Here is a 25,299-nt window from a genome sequence, read left to right on the forward strand (position 1 = left end):
ACGGAATATTTCAGGGGCAAGACCGAAGACGTGACCGACCTACCGACCGACCGACCAACAGCCAAAGGAAGTGACAGTGCATGCTTTCACACATGTACCGAACCAGATTCACACACTGACTGTAATATGAAGATCACGACGAAGGATGGCGCGATGATGATGGTGATTTATGGCGAGTTATGGGACATTTGTTTACTAAGTGAAAAATTTGATGGGTATATTAAAGAGTTGGGTTGTCTCGTGAGAATGGCATTAAATCATTCGATGAGAATTAAAGTGGTCCGGAATTTTACCGACTGCGGCAGTTGTTTGTGAGTTCTTATGTGTGATGAAAAAATACCAATAATTTAATTGACATGTGCTTGCGTCGATTTGCATTTATATACAAAATGAATAATTCAACGCATCAAGACCTTTTCAGATGTTAAACTACCCAGTCATACGCGCATTATATTCAATCCGACAAGTCGCACATATATCATAACCGAATCTATAAATGTCTTCAACGGCCACCTAGAGCGGAACGGTCGGTCGGTCGGTAATGAAAACTAGTGACACCATATGAAAGCCATTAAACATCCAAGCTGACGTTGGCGCCACTGGGAATCAGACGCGTAATTGTCATAAGCCAGTCATAAATCTACCGGTTTAAATTTCCCGCAAATGATGTCTCAATAGGTGCTCCAGTCGCTCCACAGCACCCAATATTCTAGGTTTTGGATTATCAGAATGACCTCTGGTTGTAACACGAAAACAATAGCTATAAAGCGTATATCAAATGGTATCCGACGGGAAGGAGGCAATCCTTGTAACTTTGGTCTAGGGCTGTACTACCTACGAAATTTGCGCGACTTGCTTAATGCTTATGTTTACTTTTTCTGTGGTAACCAGGTAAATGATTAAACCATGACAATTTCTTATACGCTTTTTCGCCAAGGAAAGCATCCCATTAAACCCCATCCAATTTCCAACTCCAGATATCTATGAAGTTGGCCAAGTTCTTGGACATCTTCTAAGTAGATATCTAATCAACATTTCCTCCCCATCCCCGCTGATCGTAAGGACCTGACCAGGTGTCGAGAGTTTGTTAAATGAAAGGTTTGTCAAGTCCCAGGCAACCTTTCATGCGCATTAAACGTCTCTATCGACAGTCACCCAGGATGTGTACGGTCGGATTTGCTATGCTATGCTATGCTATACTCACAAAAAAGATCGTTTTTTGTCTGCAAAAGAAGACAAAGAGAATAACGAAAACTGTAACTCCCTGTTTTATTTTCGGTTCATCTTCGTCGTGGTTTCTTTGTCGGTCGCTGATGATGGTGCAAGTGACGGAGTTTTATTTGCTGACAATTTTTGTTTAGTTTTCGTAGTTGGTCGGTGACGAAACATTTTTTTAATGTGTATTTTAACTTAAATGCTAATTCTCAACTAGGTGACGAAACAGATGGTTGCCAACCCTGATCCCCATTATAATCATTCTCATTTCCAATTACACTTTTAACACATATTTCATCTCTCATCTACCATCTCTTATCTATCATCTCTCATCTCTCACAAATCCTATCTCATCACTCATCATCATCTCATTTCTGATTTTCCTTCTTTTATCTCTCACCTTCCATCTCTTATCGCTTATCTCTCATTACTAATCACCATCTCATCTCTCAGCTTTCATCTCTTATGTCTCATCTATCGACTCTCATTGCATCTCTCACCTCTCATCTCATCTGTCATTTCTCTTCTCTCATCTCTTATCTCTGATCTCTTATATCTCACCTCTCATCTATCGAATCTCAACTCTCCTTTCTCATCTCTCATCATCATCTCACATCTCTTATCCATAATCTGTCACCTTTCATATTTTATCTCAAATCTCTCATCACTCACTTCTCATATCTCATTCTGTATCTCTCATCTCACCTCTCATCTCATCCACTTATCTTTCATCATCATCTCTCATCTATCATCTCTTACCGCTCATCTCTCATTACTCATCTCTGATCTCTCATCTCTGATCTCTCATCTATGAACTCTTCTCCCATCATCTCTCTTCACTCATCATCATCTCATCTCTCATCATTATCATTTTCACCATCCTCATCATCATCATCATCATGAACATCATCGTCAACAGCTTACCCTCTCGGGAAAATTCGCTTTTTACTATGGCTTACCCTCTCAGAGGAATTCAGCATTGGCTTACCCTCTCGGCAGGAATTCATCATCGGCTTACCCTCTCGGGGGAATTCACTGGTAGCTTACCTTCTCGGGGGAATTTGCTTTTTACTATGGCTTACCCTCTCACGCGACAAAATAAGGACTACGATTGGAAACTTGGAACATGGAATTGCAAGTCACTAGGTTTCGCAGGATGTGACAGGATAATCTACGACGAAGTACATCCCCGCAACATTCAGAGCTCATTATATAAGTCGTAAATGGTCAAAATTTCATTGCATTTGGTTCATTGAATCCGGAGATATAACAGCTCAAAGTTGGCTATCGGATAAATATACCTTTTCCTAGAATCTTTATAACTTCGTGCAGAATATCCCGATCTTTTCCAAATTTTAACCACTGATACACAACTAGTTTATCCACTTACAGTAAAAATTTGAGAATATTTGATGCACTTTTAGAAAACTTACAGCTATTTGAATATTTTTTGAGAAGGGAAAATTTTGCCTGTCCCGATCATTTTGTCTATCCCCTGTAGGTAGTACCTCGGCTACAGCACTAGGCTTCGTGACTCCGAATCACAGAAACGACTGGTACGACGGCGAATGTGAACAGTTGAAAAACGAAAAGAATGCAGCATGGGCGAGAATGCTGCAACACCGTACGAGAGCGAATAAGGCACGTTACAGACAGGCGCGGAACAGGCAGAACTCAGTCTTCTGGATGAAGAAGTGCCAGCAGGAAGATCGAGATCGCGAAGCAATGGAAGAGCTGTACCGCGCTAAGGACACACGAAAGTTCTACGAGAAGCTGAACCGCTCGCGCAGAGGCTTTGTGCCACAAGCCGACATGTGCCGAGATAATCACGGGAATATTCTCACGAGCGAGCGTGAGGTGGTCGACAGGTGGTGGCAGCATTACGATGAGCACCTCAATGGCGGCGTTGCAAGTACCGAAGGTGGCGTGGTAACAGGAGTATGTGCACAGGACGAAAGACTTCCGGCCCTGACCTTCAGGAGATTAGGAGGAGGTTGGCCGGTTGAAAAACAACAAAGTCGCTGGAGTAGATCAACTACCAAGCGAGCTTCTAAAATACGGTGAAGAAGCACTGCGGTGCGAGCACTACACTGGGTCATTACCAATATTTGGGAGGAGGAAGTATTACCGGAGGTATTGTGTGTCCCATCTACAAAAAGGGCGACAAGTTGAATTGCGGGAACTACCGCGCGATCACACTACTGAGCGCTGCCTACAAGATACTCTCTCAAATTTTATGCCGCCGTCTATCACCGATTGCAAGAGAGTTCGTGGGGCAATATCAGGCTGGATTTATGGGCGAACGCGCTACAACAGACCAGATGTTCGCCATCCGCCAGGTGTTACATAAATGCCGCGAATACAACGTGCCCACACATCACTTGTTCATCGATTTCAAATCGGCGTATGATACAATCGATCGAGAACAGCTGTGGCAGATTATGCACGAATACGGATTCCCGGATAAACTGATACGGTTGATCAAGGTGACGATGCATCGAGTGATGTGCGTAGTTCGAGTATCAGGGACACTCTCGAGCCCCTTCGAATCTCGCAGAGGGTTACGGCAAGGTGATGATCTTTCGTGCTTGCTGTTCAACATTGCTTAGAGGGTGTAATTAGGAGAGCGGCGATAAACACGAGTGAAACGATTTTCACGAAGTCCATTCAGCTGCTTGGTTTTGCTGACGATATTGATATTATTGCTTGTAAATTTGAGACGATGGCGGAAACGTACATCCGACTAAAGAGTGAAGCCAGGTGAATCGGACTAGTCATTAATGTGTCGAATACAAAGTACATGATGGCAAAGGGCTCCAGGGAGGAATCATCGCGCCCGCCACCCCGAATTCATATCGACGGTGATGAAATCGAGGCGGTTGAAGAATTCGTGTACTTGGGCTCACTGGTGACCGCCGACAACGACACCAGCAGAGAAATTCAGAGGCGCATTGTGTCATGAAATCGTTCTTATTATGGACTCCGCAGAACTCTACGATCGAATAAAGCTCGCCGTAACACGAAATTGACTATCTACAAAACGTTGATTAGACCGGTCGTTCTCTATGGGCACGAAACATGGACCCTACGTGCAGAGAATCAACGCGCCCTTGAAGCTTTCGAACGGAAGGTGTTGCGTACCACCTACGGCGGAGTGCAGATGGAAGACGGGACTTGGAGAAGCGAATAAACCATCAACTGCATCAGCTGCTGAGAGAACCAACCATCGTCCATACCGCGAAAATCGGGAGGCTACGGTTGGCCGGTCACGCCATCAGGATGTCAGATAGCAACCCGACTAAAATGGTTCTCGAGAGCCATCCGATCGGTACAAGAAGACGTGGAGCGCAGCGACCAAGTGGAGGACGATCTGCGGACCCTACGCAGAGTGCGGAACTGGAGACAAACAGCCATGGACCGAGTGGAATGATGGCGGCTACTATGTACAGCAGAGGCTACCCCGGCCTTAGCCTGATCGGTAAGGTAAGCAAGCCGCCATCGTTATCAGAAGCACCCTCAACCGACTCAAAGCGAGTGACATCCCAGACAATCAGTTCACGCCATCGCATCGTATTGCTGCAGGCTGTGAAAATCACCATCCTCTTCATATCTACACGCTTTGGTATGTAGCAAGGCATGTAAGTTAGGCCCCTACCGGCTGCCTTGTTGACGACCGACGACACGGTTGCTGTTGTTGTTACATACAGCAAGCACATGCAATCAGTACTGGTGCCGCAGTTTTACCGCCTTTCTGCTTGTCGAGCAGAAGAGCGGGCGACCGACCGCACACAGACAGTGCATGCAATATGCAAATTAGTGCATTAGTGACAGTGATAAATTGTGAACCAGTACGGCAGATAGGAATAGTTTCCAGCGCCGACGCCCGGTGGCGTTAGTGGAGGAGACCTCCGGCTGCTGTAGGCATGGCGCGAATGGCGCTCTCTGTGTCAAAACGCTCTCCACGGGAGGTATCGTAGCTTATATACTAGCGCCACTTGTAGAAAATTGTCTATAATCCCTTCAGGTTTGTTGTTCTAGTTTTGTTCAATCCATATGGGCTTGGATGCAGGAGGGTGTGGGAAATTATAATCAGTGCCTAAAGTAAACTAAAGCGGTATACGCGCGAGTGCACAGCTGAGATGCTGAGGGTGTGTGGGTTAGATTCTTGTCCATCCATAGGAAAATGATTGTTGAGAGTCGTAAAAATTAAAATCAATACCAAAACCCCAGAACTAAGTTTGAATATCGCTTTCGGAACCTGCGCAGAACTAGTTGAAATGCAAACTGCTTCTAACATAGGACAGGAAAACATACCTTAAAGGGCTACTAGCGAGGTTAATTACATATATCATAAGAAGATAAAATCTTATGAGACATCATTCCATCGATCAAAAACGTCCTTGAAAATCCTTACTGATTCTTGAAGCCCAACAAAACCATCTCGGCCAATCAACGTGCCATATCAATTTGCTACTGCCACCGCTGATGATGATTATTGAAACGATAGCACACAGCTGACCCCCTACCGCCAACCCTCGACTAAATGTGTGGGATTGGTAAATTTATTTTTATTGTTATTATTAAATTTGTTACATTTTGATAAACGCCGGCCGCTCCGTCCGAGATTCGAGGAGAGGGCCTCTCCGGGCCGGACGTGACAGCTGTTCTCTAAGCAGTCGTCGTCACCACCGTCTACCCATCATCGAGTCCGTAGGACGCGCCGCGTAGATAACAATTTAAATCAATTTGACTACCGACGACCGGCTGAACCGGACCATAATAACCGTTACGGTGGGATGATAGCTTCCCTCTGGTGTTGTTGATTCGGAGACTGGAGGAGACGCATGGTGTCTCAATTGAGGCGAACACACGTTGGTGGTGGAGATTTATTTTTATCTCCAGATGGCGCACGGTGCGGTGGGCTGACGAATGATGTCGTATGTCATCCACCCAGCTCAGCAACAACAGCACCTGATGCAGTTATGTTCCGTCAGCTACGCGCTCCGCTCAGCAGTCTCGTGCCGTTAGTGCGAAAGGAAACTGTTCCGTGCCGCATTATGGAACGCAAGGTGGTGGTGATATTTGCCGTCGTCATAGGTCAGCTGGCAATGATTGGCTGGGGTGCGAATATAGTGTACATCAGCAGTGTCGCGTCACCGAGTCATTTTCTTTGGTGGGTAGGTGATTTTGGGCAAGGGGGTTTCGGTGTGCTGCAGATCAGTTCTCGAAATGGCATATGTTTGGTTAATTTGAACGTATACCTTCGATAGTTTTATTGGAAACTTCTTTATGTCGTGTTCGATGGTATCTGCAAGGCAAGCCAAGGCAATAGCACAAAGGCAATCTATGCGAAATCATTGATAATCGTCTAGCATAGGTGAAAGAACCACTAGTGGAGTGCTTCGGCTTAGCGCCCGTCTGTTCGGGAGCCGATCGTGCGTTCCGGTTCTTTTCACTTCTCATCAACAGATTCATCAGTGAGTAGTAGCCGCTTGACTTTAGATAACGCAAAACATCGATGATAGGAAGTGATAAAAAGGAACAGAAAGGCACCCATCGACTGTTGGGCTTACAGATCGGACCTTTACCCCATTTTGTGGCATTCTAGCTTTGCCCAGAACGTTGATTTTGATATTCTGAGCCAACTGCGCTCTGCCCCAAGTAACATTTTAAGTTTTGTTCGGCTCTACAAGAGATCTTCATGGCCAATTTTATAAAACTTGCAATAAAACTGAATCATACATCAAAACCTCTTGATAACCTCTTTAAGAGAAACTTCCAGCTAAGTGGACCACTCTCGGAGAGGTTTTGCAAACCGCATTAAGAGTAGCAATAAACTTGTTTTAAAGAAAAATTCTCGATTGTTGTTGTTTTTTTTCAACAAAAACTATGACAGCTCAAGATGCAGAGAAGCTTCTTCGATGGCACGTAAAGTTCAGGAGGATACACAATTCGTATGTAGAAAGCAAATATTTCAAAGCAATATTTTAGTAGTTATTGTTATAGGCTTATGCGCATTCGAATTTACCGTAAATATTGGGGTTGCAGAATCATCAAATCAATGCGCTTCGAAAATAGTGAATATTATCATTTTGGAATGAAATAAATCAATTTGTAAATTTAGTAAAACTATCTCGAATCACAAGAAAACTCAGCAGAGAGAGTTTATTTATGTGAGCATGTTATGAAAATGGTGGCAACTATCAATTCATTGCTAGTTTAAGCAAAATTAACGATTTTCAATTCACGTAAGCTAATTCTTCAATATGGCGACGACCATAGGCAGCGAAAATAAAACGAAAGCAAGTTTACTTTTATGATGACCGCAATAAACCTAGCAGTGTCGTAGTTCTGCTTTTCCATCAATAGATGTCGTTACTAATCAAACGGATCGCCATCTGTTGAGAGTTTTAACAGTTTTATTGTGGTAATAATGATTGCCAGAAGGTTTACATATCGGAAAGTTTTGTTTACTCTTAAAATCTGTCTTTATGGATATCTTCAAGTATACTATAAAACATTTTATCAATGGTTTTCATAAAAGCAGTCATAAAACTGTGAGTTTTAATTATTGCTGTAATAAAACCCTAATAAAATCAAAGAAAACCAATCAGCAATTAAATTGTTACTTGGGGCACCACATACTACCGATATTGTTACATATCAAATTAGATCCACTAATCAGCTTTACTTGAGTCGGTCCAACAGATAATTTGATTGATCTGAATGATTATATCCAAGGTCTTACGTGGACCTGCGTCGATAACGGTGTTATGCAACTGTAGCTGAGGAACGGAGGTCAACTGTAATGGAGCCAATTCCGCTTTGTAAAGTTCAAGGTCTTCGGCAGAATAATACCCCAGAATGCATCTTTGACGAACTCAAAAAAATATTGTCCTTAAATTTCTGTAGCAGTAGTGCCCAGTGCAAGAACAGATCTTGAACTGTTCAGTCAAAAAGACCCAAGGGATCGTAGATCTTCTTCACGAAGTGCAACACCACCCTCTTTGTCGGTGCAATTGTGCATTCTGATCGTAAAGCAGCACAAATGCAGGTGCTTTTGGAAAGTCTCGTTTGTTCTCCATTGCATTGCGGTTCTCGACATACCGATACTGCACAGGAATGCATGATGCTTTGGAGATGATGACGGTAGAAGCCTCATAGTAACTAAAAGTTTTGTTCAAAGAATTAGGGAAGACAAATAGCAGAGTACACCAATGCCGTTTCCTGATTTTCACATGCATAACGACATAAATTTTTGGGAATTTTTGAGTGTTCTTCAAATTTTTTCTTTGTGATGAAATGCATATACTGCTATTTTCTTATTGAAATACGCTAGATGTGGAACAGAGGCTGCATCTCAACTTGAGAAACCCTAAATAGATTTGCCGGATGAGTCCTAGCAGAAATCCGCGGTGGAATCACGGGAGAAATATTAGAGAAATTCCTGGAGTCATACTTGGATTCCTCCAGAAATGATTGCAAAAATTCCCCGTGCAATTTCAGCTGAGAATCCTAGGTACAAAAAATCCTGTTGTGATTGCTTCAGGCATTTTTTCAAAATTTCACGCTGTAATTCTTTCAGAGATATCTTGCAGTAAGGAATGGGAACCATCTCGGCAGGGCTGATGGCACAAATTTCCCAAATGGAGGAGAACGTGCCTCTGGAGCCGATCTACTGATCTCGGCAGGGCTCCTATTTTGGGCACTTTTCAGCTATAACTCAACTATTTTTGAACCAATTAACACAGTTTTTGGCACGCGGTCAGATATGAATAGTACCTAGTCGTGTATAAAATTTCAAGTCAATTGGTATTCAATTGATTGAGTTATAGCGAAAAGTGCCCGAAATACCGGCCAGTGGCTCATTTCCCTATTCAAAGCAAAATTCCAAAAGAGAGAAATTTTGAAAAAAAAAACACTAGAGGTATTTCTTTAGCAATTCTCGGAGAAATCACAGGAAGAATTTCTATATGACAACATGGTCAAACCTCTGGAGCAATCTCAACAAAAGTTTTCCATCAGGCACTTGTGAAAAAATTCCAAAAGGTCTTTACCGAAGATTTCTTCATGAATCCCCCAAGAGTTCCTCTTGGCATTTCTCCGTGGATTTCTCCAAAAGTTCCTTCAAGAATTTCTCTAGGGAATCTTCCACTTGGATGCCTGCAGAAGTTCCATCTGTGATTTCTACAGGGATTTTTTTTGTAAGAATGCGTGTTTTTTTGTAAGAATGCTTGTTGGGATTCTCCCAAGAGTTCCTCATGTGATTTCTCCAAGAATTCCTTTTGAAATTTGTACAAGAATTACTGAACAAATTCACCCAGATTTTTTTTTGCTGGGAATCCTTCAGAATTCATTTAGAGATTCTTCCAGGAATTTAACTTCATATTATTCTGGAGATAATCTTCCTTTGAGAATTTCTGTTTAAATTTCTCCTGGAATGCTACTGTGATTTTTCCAGGCATTCTTGGTGGGGATCCTATAAGAAGTTTTGTTGCAATTCTTCAAGCAATTTCTGCTAGAAATATTTAAGGAGTTCCTGGAGGATTCCCAAGACTAATAACTGCAGAAATACACACCGGGAATTGCTTGGGAATATTAAGCACGTTTGCTCGTAGAAATTATAGTAGGAGTTTTTGAATGAATCTCAGCAGAAATTTTAAAGGTATTTCGAGAGGAACCCTCAAGAAAATCTCTGAAAAAACCACCGGAGCAATTGATGGAGAAATCCTAGGAGTTATTCATGAAGTAATTACAGAAAATTCTAGTGGAACATCATCAGACATTTCTTGAGGAATTCAAAGGGGATTTCTAAATAGGTTTTATCAGCAGTTCCTCTCGAAATTCCTCTAGGGATGCCTGCTGGGGCGTCTCCAAAAATTTCTCCTAGGATTCCTACTGGGATTTTCAAGGTTTTTCAGAGATACCTGCTATGATCCCTTCATAGATTTTTTCAAATATTCTTATGAGAAGTGCTCTTTGTAGGCCAGTGATTTCTACTGAGATTTTTTTCTGGAAATTCTCAAGCATTTTCAGCAAGAATATCTTAAATCATTACTCTTGAGAGTCTTCAGGGAATTCCAGGATGATTCTCCAGAAAATACACCTGGAGGAATACAACTGCCAGAAATGTCTAAAGCAGTGGTTCTCAGCTTTTCAGCTTGTAGCCCACTTTTGATTGTCATTGAATTTGGTGCCCCACCAGCACGTATTTTCATAACATACGTCATTTTAGAAAATTTGGACTAACTTTATGACCCATTTTGATGCTTTCATAGGTTTTGATAAACTTACGTTACGCAGCAAATTTCACAAATTTATAAGTTTTTTATATTTATTTCCAGTACTTTTCAGGATTGTTGAGGAAGTCAAAATTCCCACCACTGGATCGCGATCCATAGTTTGAGAATCGCTAGTGTAGAGGGATGTGTTACAAAAATAAAAGAAAATAAATTATTTCAAAGGATAATAAGGATACACAGAACCTTACAAATGCACAAACAAGAGACATTACCAATTAACACAGGACGACACCAAATATAAATGTGCCCTGTTATCCAGATGGACAACAACTTCCGATAACGAGGTTTCATTAATTGGGTTGGGTCCATCAGTCATCCTGGAATTGTGTTTTAGTTGGCAGTTAGCCTTTTAGTTCACAGTCTTTGTTCCTGTGTTCATAGCTATTTTTCGTCTAGGAAAACTAATCCTAATCGGGCATCCCGTTTCGGGTTTCATCACTAGAGTTCTATGACTTGAGATCTGTGCCAGGGGAAGGTTTACGTCTCTAGTACTTAATCGCGGCCCGAAATGGCATGAATGTGGGCAATCGAAATAGTATTGCACTTCATAGGCCTCTTTTCTGCCAGAACGCTATAATTGTTAATTAATACAAGGGGAATATTTTAAAGTTAAAATTCAATATGTAACACAAAGAACGCACGAATATTACACTTTCAACACATTAAACAATTATTCTGTTTTATTAATGTAACAAATACTTATACCCGTAACAGATGCCAGCAGCAGTCCAAGAGCAATCCTAGCAGTAGTTCCTAAAATAATCTAAAGAAGATTCCTAGTAGGAATCAAGGTGTTTTAACCTTGGTAGGAATACTCAATTTCTAAAGAGATCCATTGAGGAATCACTGGAGGAATCTCAGCAAGAATTTCCAGTGGTAATGCAAGCTCCTAATGCAAGCTGGTGGCCATCTGGTAGTATCTAAACAGTCCAAAACTGTGTAGAAACAATGTTCGATGGTAAAGTTGTAAGTTTTAATAGGAATAGAGTTAATTTGGTTGCGAATCATGAAAGAAAATACTCTGAATACCGGAAAAAAAGCAATTTTTTAGCAGAATCTGACCCAGTGACCCGGAATTCCGGTTCTCTGTCCACAGTACGATCGTACTGTAATTTTTTTTTTCAAATCCGTTGAGTACACTAGTTTACAAAATAAAACGAAAGTCATGAACTTCTGGCAACGACTATTTTTTTTAATGTATTATTATGTTCTGATATCAAGGTCGTGCTTCAAAAAAAAAAAAAAAATTAAGTGGAAAAGTTTTTCCTGAAAATCGAACACCATTGTTTTTTTTTTTAAATATAGAATTTATTAAAATTCAAATATTTTGCCATGCAGTCAACGAATTTTTAATCTTTTTAGATAAATAGAAACCTGAATATAATATGTTTCAATAAACTAAACATATTTTTTGCATAAAATTAGTGGGGTTCGAGATATTGGTGATTATATAGACCAATCTCCTTAAAGATGAGCAAAATTTTCAAAAAATAATGAAGATTTGTATTTATTTTTCAGTAAGAAAAAATCAATTATAATTTTTTTCTCAACATACATTTGAAACATTAGATGTTAGCCAGTTACAGTAAAAAATCAGCTCAATCGGAGCATTGGAAATAGAGATGTATGAAGAGAGCAACTTTTCTTAAAAAAAGAACAAAAATCGATTTCAAATCGACAGCCTTGTATGGAAAATCAATAAAAAATTCGCTCTATTGTAATTTTTTTTTTCTCACGGTTTCGAACTCAGGGCATGATTCTTCACTATAAATGATCATTAGCTTACCGAGTTCAAAGATGCTGTAAACTAGTGGTATTAATTGAACAGCGAGATTTTTGGAACTCTTTGAGCTAACTTCACCCAATCTGCAAGTTTTACGGTTCTCCAACTGACAGAGAATATTAAAAATTAATATGAAATCTCCCGAGCAGAAGAAAATATCTACAACATAATAGGATATGTTATTTTGGCATAATAACTGTATGATGGAATCAGTAATTTTTGTGTTATTAGCATATCTTATTATGTTATAAACTTGTCTGTCATAAGCGGCAAAATAACAAAAATCATAACAAAAAAATGTTCCTAGAAGACCAACTTAACAACATTTGTTGGATTCAATAACAACTTAATCACAATGAATTTTGCAGTGAATTGGTAAACTTGTTATTGTTGTGTTACAGTTCGTCACAATTTTGTACATTTTCAATAGTAAGAAAACATCAAAACTTGGCCTACAACAAAGTATATTATTAAAATGTTATTGAATGGATGAGTCTCAGTAACTTGATCATTGCAAAATAAGATTGCCCAACAAAACATGTTATACAAAAGCAATACTTTGAAAAGTTAATAATAACAAATTACGATATAAAAACAGGCTATGTGATTCTGTTGTTATGAATTTGATAATCTCCTCTGCTCGGGCTTTGAAACATATTCAAATGAACCTGGCTCCGTTATGATAAATGGCGCATGAGCCTACAAATAAAAAAAATAAATGAAGCTGCATACATACGACATATATTTTTAAGTAGTTGGACTCTATTGAATCTAGTGACTCCAGCGATTTTGAAAAAACGTTCATGTTTTCATAAATAATCCTCTTACAGTAAGGACCTGATTTTGTCAGCCCCATTTTGCGACAAACTTTTGGCTCTCATTATCTTTCAGTCAAATTTTAATTAATTTATTATTGTTTATCATATAACAATATGCAAAACATACAGGGATAAAAAGTTTAAAAACTGTTTAAGTTTTTGCAGAGAGCAAAACATGTGTTCCAAAAAAGGGCTGACAAAATCGGGTCACTTATGTATTTACGGAGCACTTAGTGAACTCTCACTTGTAAATTTTATTAATCTTTAACCACAATCTGTGCTATATTTCCAGGAGCCAACGGCTGTTCCAACGGTTGGCCAAGGTAGGCCACAACGTAACGGTGGTAAATCTCTACAAGGAGGGAACGGTACAAGGCGTACACTTGCTGAAATTGGATGGCGTAATTGATGGTCTGGATTCGGAAGATGCGAAGCTAGGGGAAGAGCAAGACTTCGTTGCGTTTGGACAAATGAATCCGATTGAAATGCACATGGCATTTGCGGAATTGGAACTGCAGGTATGCGAGTTGGCTATTCAAAGTAGTGGATTTAAAAGACTGTTGGAAGATTCGAGGAATATCCGAGTGGACTTAGTAATTCATGATCATTTAGCCGGACCATGTTTGCTATCCTTAGTGCCTGCATTCAACTACCCTCCACTCATCCTGGCGTCAGCATACAATCGAATCTCAACAATATCCGTACCATTAGGTACGTTGATACATCCAGGTTTTGTACCAAACCAAGTCTATGACGTAAACGAGCCAATGAGTTTCTTCACAAGAAGCTTCAACTTTCTACTTTCATTCTGGGAGCACTTCTTCAGAGAATGTGTCTATTACCCAAAGCTGGATAGATTTGTCAAGATGAATCTCAACCAATCGGACTGCGTTTCTGACCTAGAGAAACGCTCCTTACTGGCCATTTTGAACTCGAATCCACTTCTAGATCATCCTGAACCAACAACCGAAAACGTGATACGAGTTGGTGGACTACACATACGGCCGACAAATCAACTTCCAATAGACTTAATCCATGTAATAGACAATTCATCAGACGGCTTCATCTTACTCTCACTTGGCACAAATGCTCGAAGTGATTCGCTCGATTCCGCGATACTTGCTGAAATCCTCAAAGCCATGAGTGCCCTTCCAAGCATCACCTTCCTCTGGAAACTGGACTCGGAAGATTGTCTTCCAACCACCAACAAGCTACCACCGAACGTCATCACTTCGCCGTGGTTTCCCCAGAACGACCTGTTGGCCCATCCGAGAATTCGCCTATTCATCACCCACGGTGGGCTGCTTAGCAGCCAGGAAGCGGCTTGGCACGGAGTTCCGATTGTTGGGTTGCCCATTTACGCGGATCAATTTGGAAACGTCAATCAGCTGGTTCGGAAGGGCGTTGGACGTCGGCTTTCGATTGTGCAGTTGAAAGCGGACGAATTGATTGGTTGCATAGACGATGTCATTCGAAACGAAAGGTAAATAGTTAAAACTCACTTTGAAATGTTGAAATATAATTATATTTCTTATGATTCCAGTTACAAGGAAAATGCCATAAGGTTATCACTACTTCTCCGCGACCGGAAAGACTCCCCCTTAGACGTTGCCGTTTGGTCCATCGAATGGGTACTAAGAAATTCCGAGAGCAGTCACACGTGGAATCAATCATTAGTCAATTTGGGATTTTTACAGAAGCATTCGTATGATGTGGTTGCCGCTTTTGTTTGCATTGCAGTGGTGGTGGTGGTTATACTTCTAGTGATAGCGATTCCCTCAAGCATACATGTATTATTCAAGAAGAAAAATAAATCAAAAATTGAATGAAACTTCTGTCTCTAATGGTGTGTATACTTTCAGGTAAACCCCATCCCCAACTGAACATTAATCCTGCCGAGAAATAGTGAAGCAAGATACCGTCACGAACAGCAATTTCCCGACAAAATGTGTTGAAAACCCTGAAAGTTGTACTCTCTTTCGCCGTTAGGCTATATGGGGACTCGGTAGTGGACTGCGGCAGTCATGCATGGTTTGGGATATTTTTCGGTTCAAAGAATGTTTCTCAATGGAATCAACGGCACGTGAAGATTGAAAACAATATCTGCTGTACTAATATTGGAGTTGTGGTTTGTGGAAACGATGTGGTAAGGAAAAGGAAATATTATATTGGGATAGATTTATTCTTTTATAGATACTTCAACTAAGAAAACCCCAAATTTTCAAGTCATTTGGTCAAAAATTGAGCCTTGTAGATTTTTTCAAAGTTGAGGTTTTGTGTGGTACATTACTAGTGTTGTTTGTCTTTATTTTATGAGCTTTCTTCATGTAAAACTCAGGGAAATTTGGATAATGTGACAATATTATTGGTGTTTCTGGGTATAAATAACCAATACATTTCAGGGTTTGTTTGGCATCTAATCACAAAATTATTATGTTTTAACAACATGTAAAAATATTGACTTTTATGAAATTTTTAAGAAAAACTTCGTATTAATGAGATCCTGTACTTGTTTAGGAAACATCAGAAAACGGCGCCGTATCCTGGATCTGACGTGCAATTTTGTCTAGTTTTTGGCTCTATAGATCACAGATTGCGCATTTTTGCGCTAAGCACGAATTTTTTTTCTGTCAGGTCACAATGGAGCCGCATGGTTGCGGAAGAAGTAATATTGTTTGAAGTTTATATTTTATCTTAACATAATTCAAATTAACTTGAGGTAATTCTGATTCTAGTAAGATGCCTTCACTAAGCCACGTGATCATAGAAGGAGTGGGAGTAGAATATGGGAGGGGGGGTTGCTGGATAACGTAATGGTCACAGTCTGACATTTTTTAGTTATTTTTTTCTTCAATATTATTTTATTTTATGACCGAAAATCACAACAAGATGGGTGTTTCAGTTAAAAAAAAACATTGAACTGGAGAAGAGGGAAGTGATGGCTAAGAATGATTAAGTCTTTATTTACTTAGACACTATCTACATTCCGATTGTAGCTTCACCAAATACTCTTTTAACCATAAAAAAAATAAAGACACTACACCGTCTTCAGCCAAAGGCTGCACAGACTGAACATTACCATACACGAGACAACGGACAACACACTTAACACCCAGTGGCCCAATGGAGAATTTTCCGTTTGACGAAAAGTTTTCCCCGACTGGAGCGGGAATCAAACCCGCACTCCGAGGCTTACGAAACGCCTAGACGGCTGACGCCGCTAACCGCACGGCCACGAAGCCCCAATAAAGGTTTAACAAAAACTCTTTTAACCATAAAAATAAAGGCAAAAAACAATTGTGAAACACATGTGACAATAACTACAAACCATTGCTCATTGGTTTTCTTAAACTGGTCGTTTTTTCGTTTCATCTTAATCGTTAGAATTGTTCAAAAAGCTTGGAAGCAATCCATTCACGAACTTCTATCGTAGTTTCAATATTGCATCTTTTGCACCGTATTCGACCCCCTGCAAAAATTTTTTGTCCCACCACAATACCCAAGTAACATAACTTGTTATAATAATGTATATAATACATGCTTCATACAAACGTCTATGTTTTGTTTCAACTATGGAAAACTTATTTTCGTACACTTATATCACCGAAAAAGTGCAAAAAATGGCGGCTTATAAAACATCTTCATGATGTTACAAAAGATGTTTTTCCATATAAGATAACATAACATTAGATATCGAATATGTTTTCAGCAACATCGTAAGAACTTAGTTGATGGTAGCAGAAACATCACGATTTATCAAATGAACACTGCAAATAATTGTGACACCTATTATGTGATGTTCAGTAATGGCTGAAAATAATGTTCATGCCTTACATTTCATTTGTAATTAATTATCTCGATGTTCAATCACTATGACTTATTATCATGTGCCATTCGAAATTTATGGTGAAATAAGCACATTCACCTTTGATGTATTCATTCGCTTTCCATCAGATCGAGAACAAGAAGGAAGGTTTTAGTCATCTCTCTGGTTTTTGTGAGATTTTTGAACAAATTTCCAGACATGCAACATGGTGGCTACTTGACACAGCACCGTTTGGAAGTTTTGAAATGCTACTTTTAATCATTGTACTAAAGATTTACTTGTATTCGTTATATATAAATAAGGAAATTAAATCACTTTATTGAATGTTTGAACTGCCCCAGATAAATATTTTTTGGATAGGATCAATCATGATCAAACGGCTATATATACAAATATTAGTGTGAAACATTTTAGCAGGCACTGTAATCAAACAGTCCTGATAGGCAAAAATCCCGAATATTATAGTTACGTTTTAATAACATCGGGTGTACATCACAACAACATGTTTTTCGAATACTACTTGAATCAAATGAAATACATTGAAATAACATCGTAATAACGTTTTTGCAACATCTTTTTCCAAATGACATACAACGATGTGATTGTTGTTTTTGAATACCTGTTATGGACATAAATATAACAATAACAAAGTTGTAGTGCAGTTTCTGACTCCAATCTAAAAAATTTGGTTTCTAGTGTATCGCGGAATAAAAGTTAGAGTTTCTAAGTGAGATTTCGCTGTCACGTAAGTACCCAAAGTAATTTTTAAATGGCATATAAGGCCTGACACTGAGGTGAAGCTCAATGGTGACTTTCCTCTGCTGACCCATTAGGACTCGCCAAGAATTTTTTGAGAATATTCTTATAGCCGTTAAGCAAATTTGGAGCCTGGATGACAACGAAATATTAACTCCAGGCATTCAACAATCGCAAAGCATAAAATATTAGGGTTGGATTAGTTGAAAAGCTTCAAGTGCAAATGATTTTTCATAAATAATGTTCAAGTGAGAGAAGAGAGATATCAAATTGATAAACTTATACACCAACGTATTTAATACGTAAATTTAACGCATTCTTAAGAATCTTAACATGCTTCAGCCCAAAGGTTATAACTATGTGCTGTTGATGTTTTTCATAAAATCTTGAATTGAAGGAAGACAATGATACAAAACTCTAGTGCAATTGACGTTTAATTTACGTTACTCTAACTTGTGGTTAGGTTGATAACATTTTTCAGTGACTTGTTATTGCCAAACATAGTTAAAACATGATTTTAACATAGGATGTGTTCAGATTCGATTATAGTACTATACTACAACATCTTTTTCGAATTTAACTTTCAAAGATGTTTTCTGTGTTACTTGGGTATGTTCCGACCAGTTTTAGCATTCATTGGTTCGTTTCGCTGCTAGAATTTTTCAGCGTCGGTTACATTTCTTGGGAAGAGCATGGAATAATCGGTTTGTTTACTTGCTACTTCCTTTGGTGTTTGACGTGTGAACAAATATTTTAAACATTTGAACATTGGTAATCTAAAGAGCAAAGCAAGATGCAATATATAGAGACACAAATTCATCGACATCTACGCGTTTCACCTTTACACTCACATCGCTACAGTTCAAAGCAGCTGTCATCTATAAAATATAAAAAGAATTCACTAAACGGCGTAAAACGCTACGTTAAATATTTTTCGCGTTAACAACGCGATCACCAAGGCAATCTTTGGTTATTTTAATCGCAATTTTATGAAACGATCATTTTACGCTCTTTAGTGAAACCCCTTAATGTTTTATTGTATGTTATTCATGCGATTTCGTAGAGCACATTTCCACTTAACGACACACAGAGTTATAAAGATTTTGAAAATATTTGCTGGTGCTCTACTGTTCATCAATATGATTTCCAATCTCTGATGATCGTTTATCACCCTTCAATATTGCAAATATGTATTGCCATTGAAGAATTGTATTGTATTGAAGAAGATATGCGATCCCTACACGCTCGAGAAAACTGGAGGAACTTCTCCCAAGACCAACGGAGATGGTGTAACTCTACTCTACGCTCGGCGTTAGAGTAAAGTTACGTTGTAGCCAACAACGTGTCAAGGTAGGTAGCAGACAAAATTACATATACACTCCCGATCAAAAGTTTGGGGTCACCCCCTCAAAAACATGTCATTTTTTTAGGCCCATATCTCCGCCAGTTTGCGCCCGTTTTCAAAACCCTAGATCATAAGTCAAAAAACATGATTAAAAAAAACTTTTTCAAAAAAAAAAATGTAAACTTGCCAAATTTTCTAAAAAATGAATATATACTTACGGCAGTGTCGCTGGAAATTAGGTCGACCAAATTTTAAGATGAGAGTGGTAATATAACCCATTTTCTATAAGCTTTCAACTCCTTTTTACAGAACTTAGCTAAAAAATCTAGAAAAAAAAGTTACCAAGTAAATTAACTCTTCATGACATCGACCAAAAGTTTGGGGTCACTTTCGTAAAACATGGAAATGTGATTTGATGATATCTTCGTCATCAATAGTTCAATTTTAATTCTTTTTGGCTCATATAAAAGATAATTAACTAAATTTAGGTTTGATGTCTTTAACTTAACGTATTTAACGATTTTTGTATATAAAAATGTTACGTAAAGATAACACATTTCACCACATTTCAAAAAATGAGGCAACTTTACGTTAAGTTTTAGTATATCAATTTCAACAAATATGTGTGGTTCAATGTCTATGCAGTAAGTATCATTTATCATGTTTCAAATAAGCCAAGAAGAATTGAAATTGAATGAAAGATGACAAAGATATCAACAAATCACTTTTCCATGTTTTACGATAGTGACCCCAAACTTTTGGCCGATACATCATTTTGAGGGGTGACCCCAAACTTTTGGTCGATGACATCAAGGATTAATTTACTTAATAACTTTTTTTTCTAGATTTTTTTATCTAAGTTCTGTAAAAAGCAGTTGAAAGCTAATAGAAAATGGGTTATATTACCGCTCTCATCTTAAAATTTGGTGGACCCAATTTCCAGCGACACTGCCGTAAGTTCATATTCATTTTTTAGAAAATTTGGCAACTTTGGGTTAAGTTTACACACAATTTTTTTGAAAAAGTTTCTTTTAAATCATGTTCAAAGTTTCTTTGACTTATTATCTTTTGAATGAGACCTAGGGTTTTGAAATCGGGCGCAAATGACCTGTTTTTGAGGGGGTGACCCCCAACTTTTGATCGGGAGTGTATATTAATTTAATTCCATTAAAGATCTTATGATCAAAAATGAAACAAGAAGCACCCGATTCTTTTTTGCACGGTTCAATCTATAACCGATTCTGATGACATTTTCTTCCCATGTAGGTACAATTAGTACCGTGTATGTAAAATCAGGTCATTTGGTTCAAATTGGCAGAGTTATAGCAAAAAAAAACGAGCCTGGAAAAAAATGTAGAACCATTGTGCACTGCAGCAACTTTCACGAGTAAAAAAGAGAGAAAATTGAACCGGAGATGCATGTCAAATGAAAAATCGAGACGAATCCGGTGAATCACACACCACGTGCTGATCTGTGACATTTCTCGACGTCAAAATGTTGTCAGACTTGCTCATTTGAATAAGCAATAAAAATTAAGAAATTTCTTCTAATTTCATGAAATTTCGCCAAGTTTTACCAAAGTATTTGTAGATTTTGAAATTTTGATTATTTTCAAAATTTTTTTTTCTGAGAATTGTTTGACCCCGTTATCTTCTCAAGAGAATATGTGATAAAGCATCTATACTTGAATAGAATAACGAACTCTGAAAATTCGAGAAAATTCGAGTACGATCAGAGAACATCGTGAAAGTCCAATAATTGCATTTCTTAGTCATCATTTTTCTGCTGAATTATTATTGAAGAAAAACTTTTGACAGTTAAATAACGGTGTCATAATTTGCGGCAAAACTTCTTTTTAGACAGCTAAAAATATGGGGTAAAATGCATTCCCCGAGAAAAAAAAAAATTTCGAAAGTTTGTAAGTTGGCGCATCTGGATCACATATCAAATGAAAGCTCTTGGGTAATCCTTCAAAACGTAGTACATACTCAGTTTTTCATCCTAGTTCTGTTGGTTCGAAAACAGGCGCCCTGAAAATCGTCAAAAAAATTATGAAAACAACTTATTTTTTCAAATTAAATATCAAAGAATATCCAACGCTTGGCTTAAATGGAAGTGCCATAGGAGTAGAGAGCCCATGCAAAATTTCAGCTGAATCCGTTAACTTTTGCGGAAGTTATTGCGATTTTAGTGATTTTACCTATTTTTAGACATGAAATCTTTGAGGGCTATTTTACCCCACTCCCCCCTAACGGAAACATCTGAAAATCGGCCAGATATCATCTTTTATATGGAAAACCATACCCCGAAAATTTCAGCTCAATCGGAGCACATCGATACAAGAAGGGGTTGCGGCTCTCGCGAACTGGCTCTTAATAGTAAGAGATTATACGTGAGCTCTTGATCAATATTTACTAATTTGCTTGCATAAAAGTGTAAAATCTTATTAGTGTCTATGTAACTCGGGAAATGGCAGATACTCTCTGCTCAGGCGTCTTCCTTTTTTATTTCGATTATTCTGAAATATCGGAAAAGCCAAGCTCTTCCTATGCATCTTATTTTTCACATCGATCTCACTCCCAGAAAGGATATTGATTCGTGTATAGTGGTGGACATGACATGGCGACCGTGACAATAATGCTAACAACTATATATCTTCTTCTTCTTCTTCTTCTTCTTCTTTATGGCTCTACGTCCTCACTGGGACTTGGCCTGCCTCTGTTCAACTTAGTGTTCTTAGAGTACTTCCATAGTTATTAATTGAAGGGCTTTCTTTGCCTGCCATTGCATGAATTTGTACATTGTGTGGCAAGTACAATGATACACTATGCCCAGGGAGTCGAGAAAAGTTTCCCGACTGGAACGGGAATCGAATCCGCTATGGATTGGCGATCCATAGCCTTAACCACTAGGCTATCTGGAGACCATATGCACTCCTTTGAACATGCAATTTACTTTAAGGGTTATTTGCAATATTCTATTCAGCATTAATATTTGCTCTTCTATTTTTCTCCTTCAAATTTTGAATCAATGGGAACGGTCTGATTATATAAACTATATGAAATGTCTGGAACAACACACAATCTGAACATTGTAGATAACAAGTGTAGATATAAAAACTGTTCTTTGAAACAAAAAATCAATTCAACCCCCATCAGCAAGTTCAAGAATCAATTCCAAAAACAGAATCTAAACTCTGTTCCACAACTCGATAGCACCGCAAACGTCTTCTTTGAACTTCAGTATGAGCAGCACCCATTCAATGAAAACACACCAAATCGCTATTTGGTTTTCTTTTCACCGTCCGACACCATCGCCGTCGTTGTCGTCCTCGTCGTCGTCGTCGGTCGTCGATATCGTGATAGCCATGCGACCGAGTCTCTTTCGGTCGATGTTGATGTTTGGCAGAGTTGTTTCGGCCATCGTCGGCCGCATGGGCGGGGGGCATAAAAACAAGCCGGCTGCATAAAAGGGTAACCTACACGGTGTTCAATAAGTTCGGATACACAGTAAAATTGAATTTATTTCCCATCTGTAATTCAGTTTTACAAAGTGAATGTATTAATTGAAAGCTCACATAATACTGATCAAATACAGTATATGTTTTGAAATAAACTGTCCGTTATCCTTTTGTAATAATTGCAAATGTGCCTCAAGTTCCTTTTGGCCGGCACGCACGTCTGTCATTGGTATTTCGTCTAGCTTTTATTGAGTAATGGTGTTAAGTTGAATCAAATTAGGTTGTTGTCCTGAGCATTAGTGGTAGCAACTATGGCGATACGAAATAATCTATAAGATTCAGATTCGGTGAAATACGGACTCATTTTATTTTGATCTTTAAAATTGCTAAAATTGCCGCTGTACCTGGTTTAATGATTTTTGTTCTGTCAAAAAGCAAGGTTGCGTTATATCTCAGTTTAATCCATAGTTATGTTTTCCAAAACTTGATTATATCCCTATTGTGGCAAATTTGAACCAAAATTGGCTTTATATAATGTTTTTATGCCTTTTTCATAGATTTAAGCACATTTTGACTAAATTTGCAAATTTATCACCATATCATCACTGAAATAGCAGTGTAAAGGTTTTGTCTATTAATTTAGTTATTTTAATATAGTATAGTGAGATGTAAACTCAAAAGTCAACGTTTTAGACTTCTGTAGCTTGAGCAACTTATCGAAAATTATTCCAGCGTGCCGGAGCTAACAAACTTTAGATACATCACAGGCTTATAAAAAAAAGTAGAAAAAAGCTTTATTCAAAACCATATGCTATATTTGATCAGTGTTATATGACCTTTCAATAAATACATTTACTTTGAAAATCTGAATTACAGATATGAAATTAATTGAAGTTATATGGTGTATCCGAACTTATTGAACACCCTGTATGCGGCACGGTTCGAAACATGCTACCAAGTGGGTGGCGACCAGCCACCCCGGTCGGTAAGTGGAAATAGGGAGGGTGGGTGCTGTGTGAAACTGGGTGGAATGTTAGGAATCTGTACGTACACGCTCTGATGATGCTACTTAGGTGCTGTAAGTTGGGGTAAATTTGGTAAGGTCACAACAAACCAGGCGGTAGAATATTTCGTTTTCAACTATGACTGATTAGGGAAATATATGAAGCCAAACATTGAATCTTATGGATACAATGAAAATATGTCAAATAATGGAACACTATTATGCTTACTGAGTCACCGCAAGATGCTAAGATAGAGACAATTTGAAAGCTTATAAATTTTGGAGATAACGAGGATAAGATTTACAGCGACAGGAGATCCCCCCAATATACGGTAGCACCAACCGCAACTGTCACGAAGGTGCACCAGAATCGAAAAAAACTCAGGCAACGATTGAGGTGTTTTATGTACAACCAGCACAGTAGAGCTGTCTGATACAACATCGGTGATAGGCGCTCTGCTGCTGCTGGTAGTAGGTTCTCGTTCGTTCTCGCGAGTTTGTTTGCCGCTGATAATACCTAGTGGTGCTGGTGCTGCTGTTGCTGCTCTTCCGTGACGACCATTGAGGAAAATGTTGCGAGCGAGTGTGCGAGCTCGGACTGCGAACGAACGATGACGCGACGTGACGGCGCGGCAGTGGGCTGTGGCTGGGAGGGGACTAGACGGTATGAGGACGAAGGTAGTCACATGTTCAGATCGGTGCTTTCCCTGTCAAGTTGGTTGATGTTTGGGAAAGAGAGTGTTGGGAGAGAGTTGCGGCTTTTGCGACGGATATGAGCTGTTGTTGGTGAGGAAAAGCCTACGTGAGAAGGTTTGTGGGTATGTGTGCTTCTAGGAGAGAGCTATGCTTGAGCGAGGATTTTCTTCGAGAGAGACCTTAGAACGGTTTGAGCGGACTTGTGGCCGTTAAGGATAACGTGATGAGATTCGTTTATTCGATTACTTTCTCTCCAAACAGTTGGCTCTCTACAACATGCTTACAACATTGTACTCAGCTTTTGAGCAATGTGTGAGAATACATCACTTACAAAATTTCGACGATGCATATTGCGACTTTGGCATTTTAAAATATAGTTTGGGTCATTTCTATTATATTTTTGTATTCGTTGTAGATAGTCTTTTTGAGAAAAATAGGTCTTTGAGAGAGAAAGTCCATAAGAATACCCATAAATAGAAAATAGAAAAAGCCGCAAAACAAATGAACAAAAGAAGAAACATGAACATTACAGCTAGGATCACCTAAAAGAATATATATAAATAGAAAAGAAGTAGAAAAGATTTAAAAGTAAAGGCTTACCAAAAAGTAAGAAAAACTTAACTATGTATCAAGTACGCTCAATGAAAAGTTGACAGATAAATTTGGAGCGTGCGGGCCGTTAAACGGCGTTGATACAATCACACCAGGCCAGACAAGTAGCTGCCACCTAGCTATCTAGCGATAGGAGACGACCGTTGATACATGTTTCCTGATTTTTGTGTTGCCTCGGCCCGATGATGTGGAAGTGAAAAGAGGTCATTGCATTTCCATTGATCGATTTATGAGAATTTGCCGTGCCTGCCAAGTAATGCCGTGCTAGGTACCTAGTTGCGATGTTGCAGGACGATGCGGTTGTCCGTCGGGGTCGTCGTGGTGGTGATTGACTGTCTGATGGACAGCCATGAGACTACAAGCGAACCCACCCACAGTAGGGGGTGTGTATTGTTTTACGGGTTTTGTAAGCGATATCTGGGCAGTGGGAAATGAATCGGGGGATGGTCATTTTGCAATGTGATGTTTTGGGTGGTATTCCG

The 25,299-nt window shown here is 39.0% G+C and overlaps 2 protein-coding genes across 2 annotated transcripts in view; one reads left to right on the forward strand and one right to left on the reverse strand.

The window, feature by feature from the left end:
• LOC109400785 (protein kinase C-binding protein NELL1) overlaps window positions 1-25,299 on the reverse strand; it is a 101,140-nt gene that overhangs the window by 59,310 nt on the left and 16,531 nt on the right. The gene's annotated exons all lie outside the window — the stretch shown is intronic.
• LOC115267827 (UDP-glucuronosyltransferase 2B15) lies at window positions 5,570-23,440 on the forward strand. Its single transcript, XM_029875292.2, has 3 exons — window positions 5,570-6,388; window positions 13,411-14,601; window positions 14,662-23,440. Exons 1-3 carry the CDS (start codon window positions 6,060-6,062, stop codon window positions 14,945-14,947), a joined length of 1,806 nt encoding a protein of 601 aa, XP_029731152.2. The 5' UTR covers window positions 5,570-6,059; the 3' UTR covers window positions 14,948-23,440.

This window comes from Aedes albopictus, chromosome 3, assembly GCF_035046485.1.
Source record: "Aedes albopictus strain Foshan chromosome 3, AalbF5, whole genome shotgun sequence".
Lineage (NCBI taxonomy): Eukaryota > Metazoa > Arthropoda > Insecta > Diptera > Culicidae > Aedes > Aedes albopictus.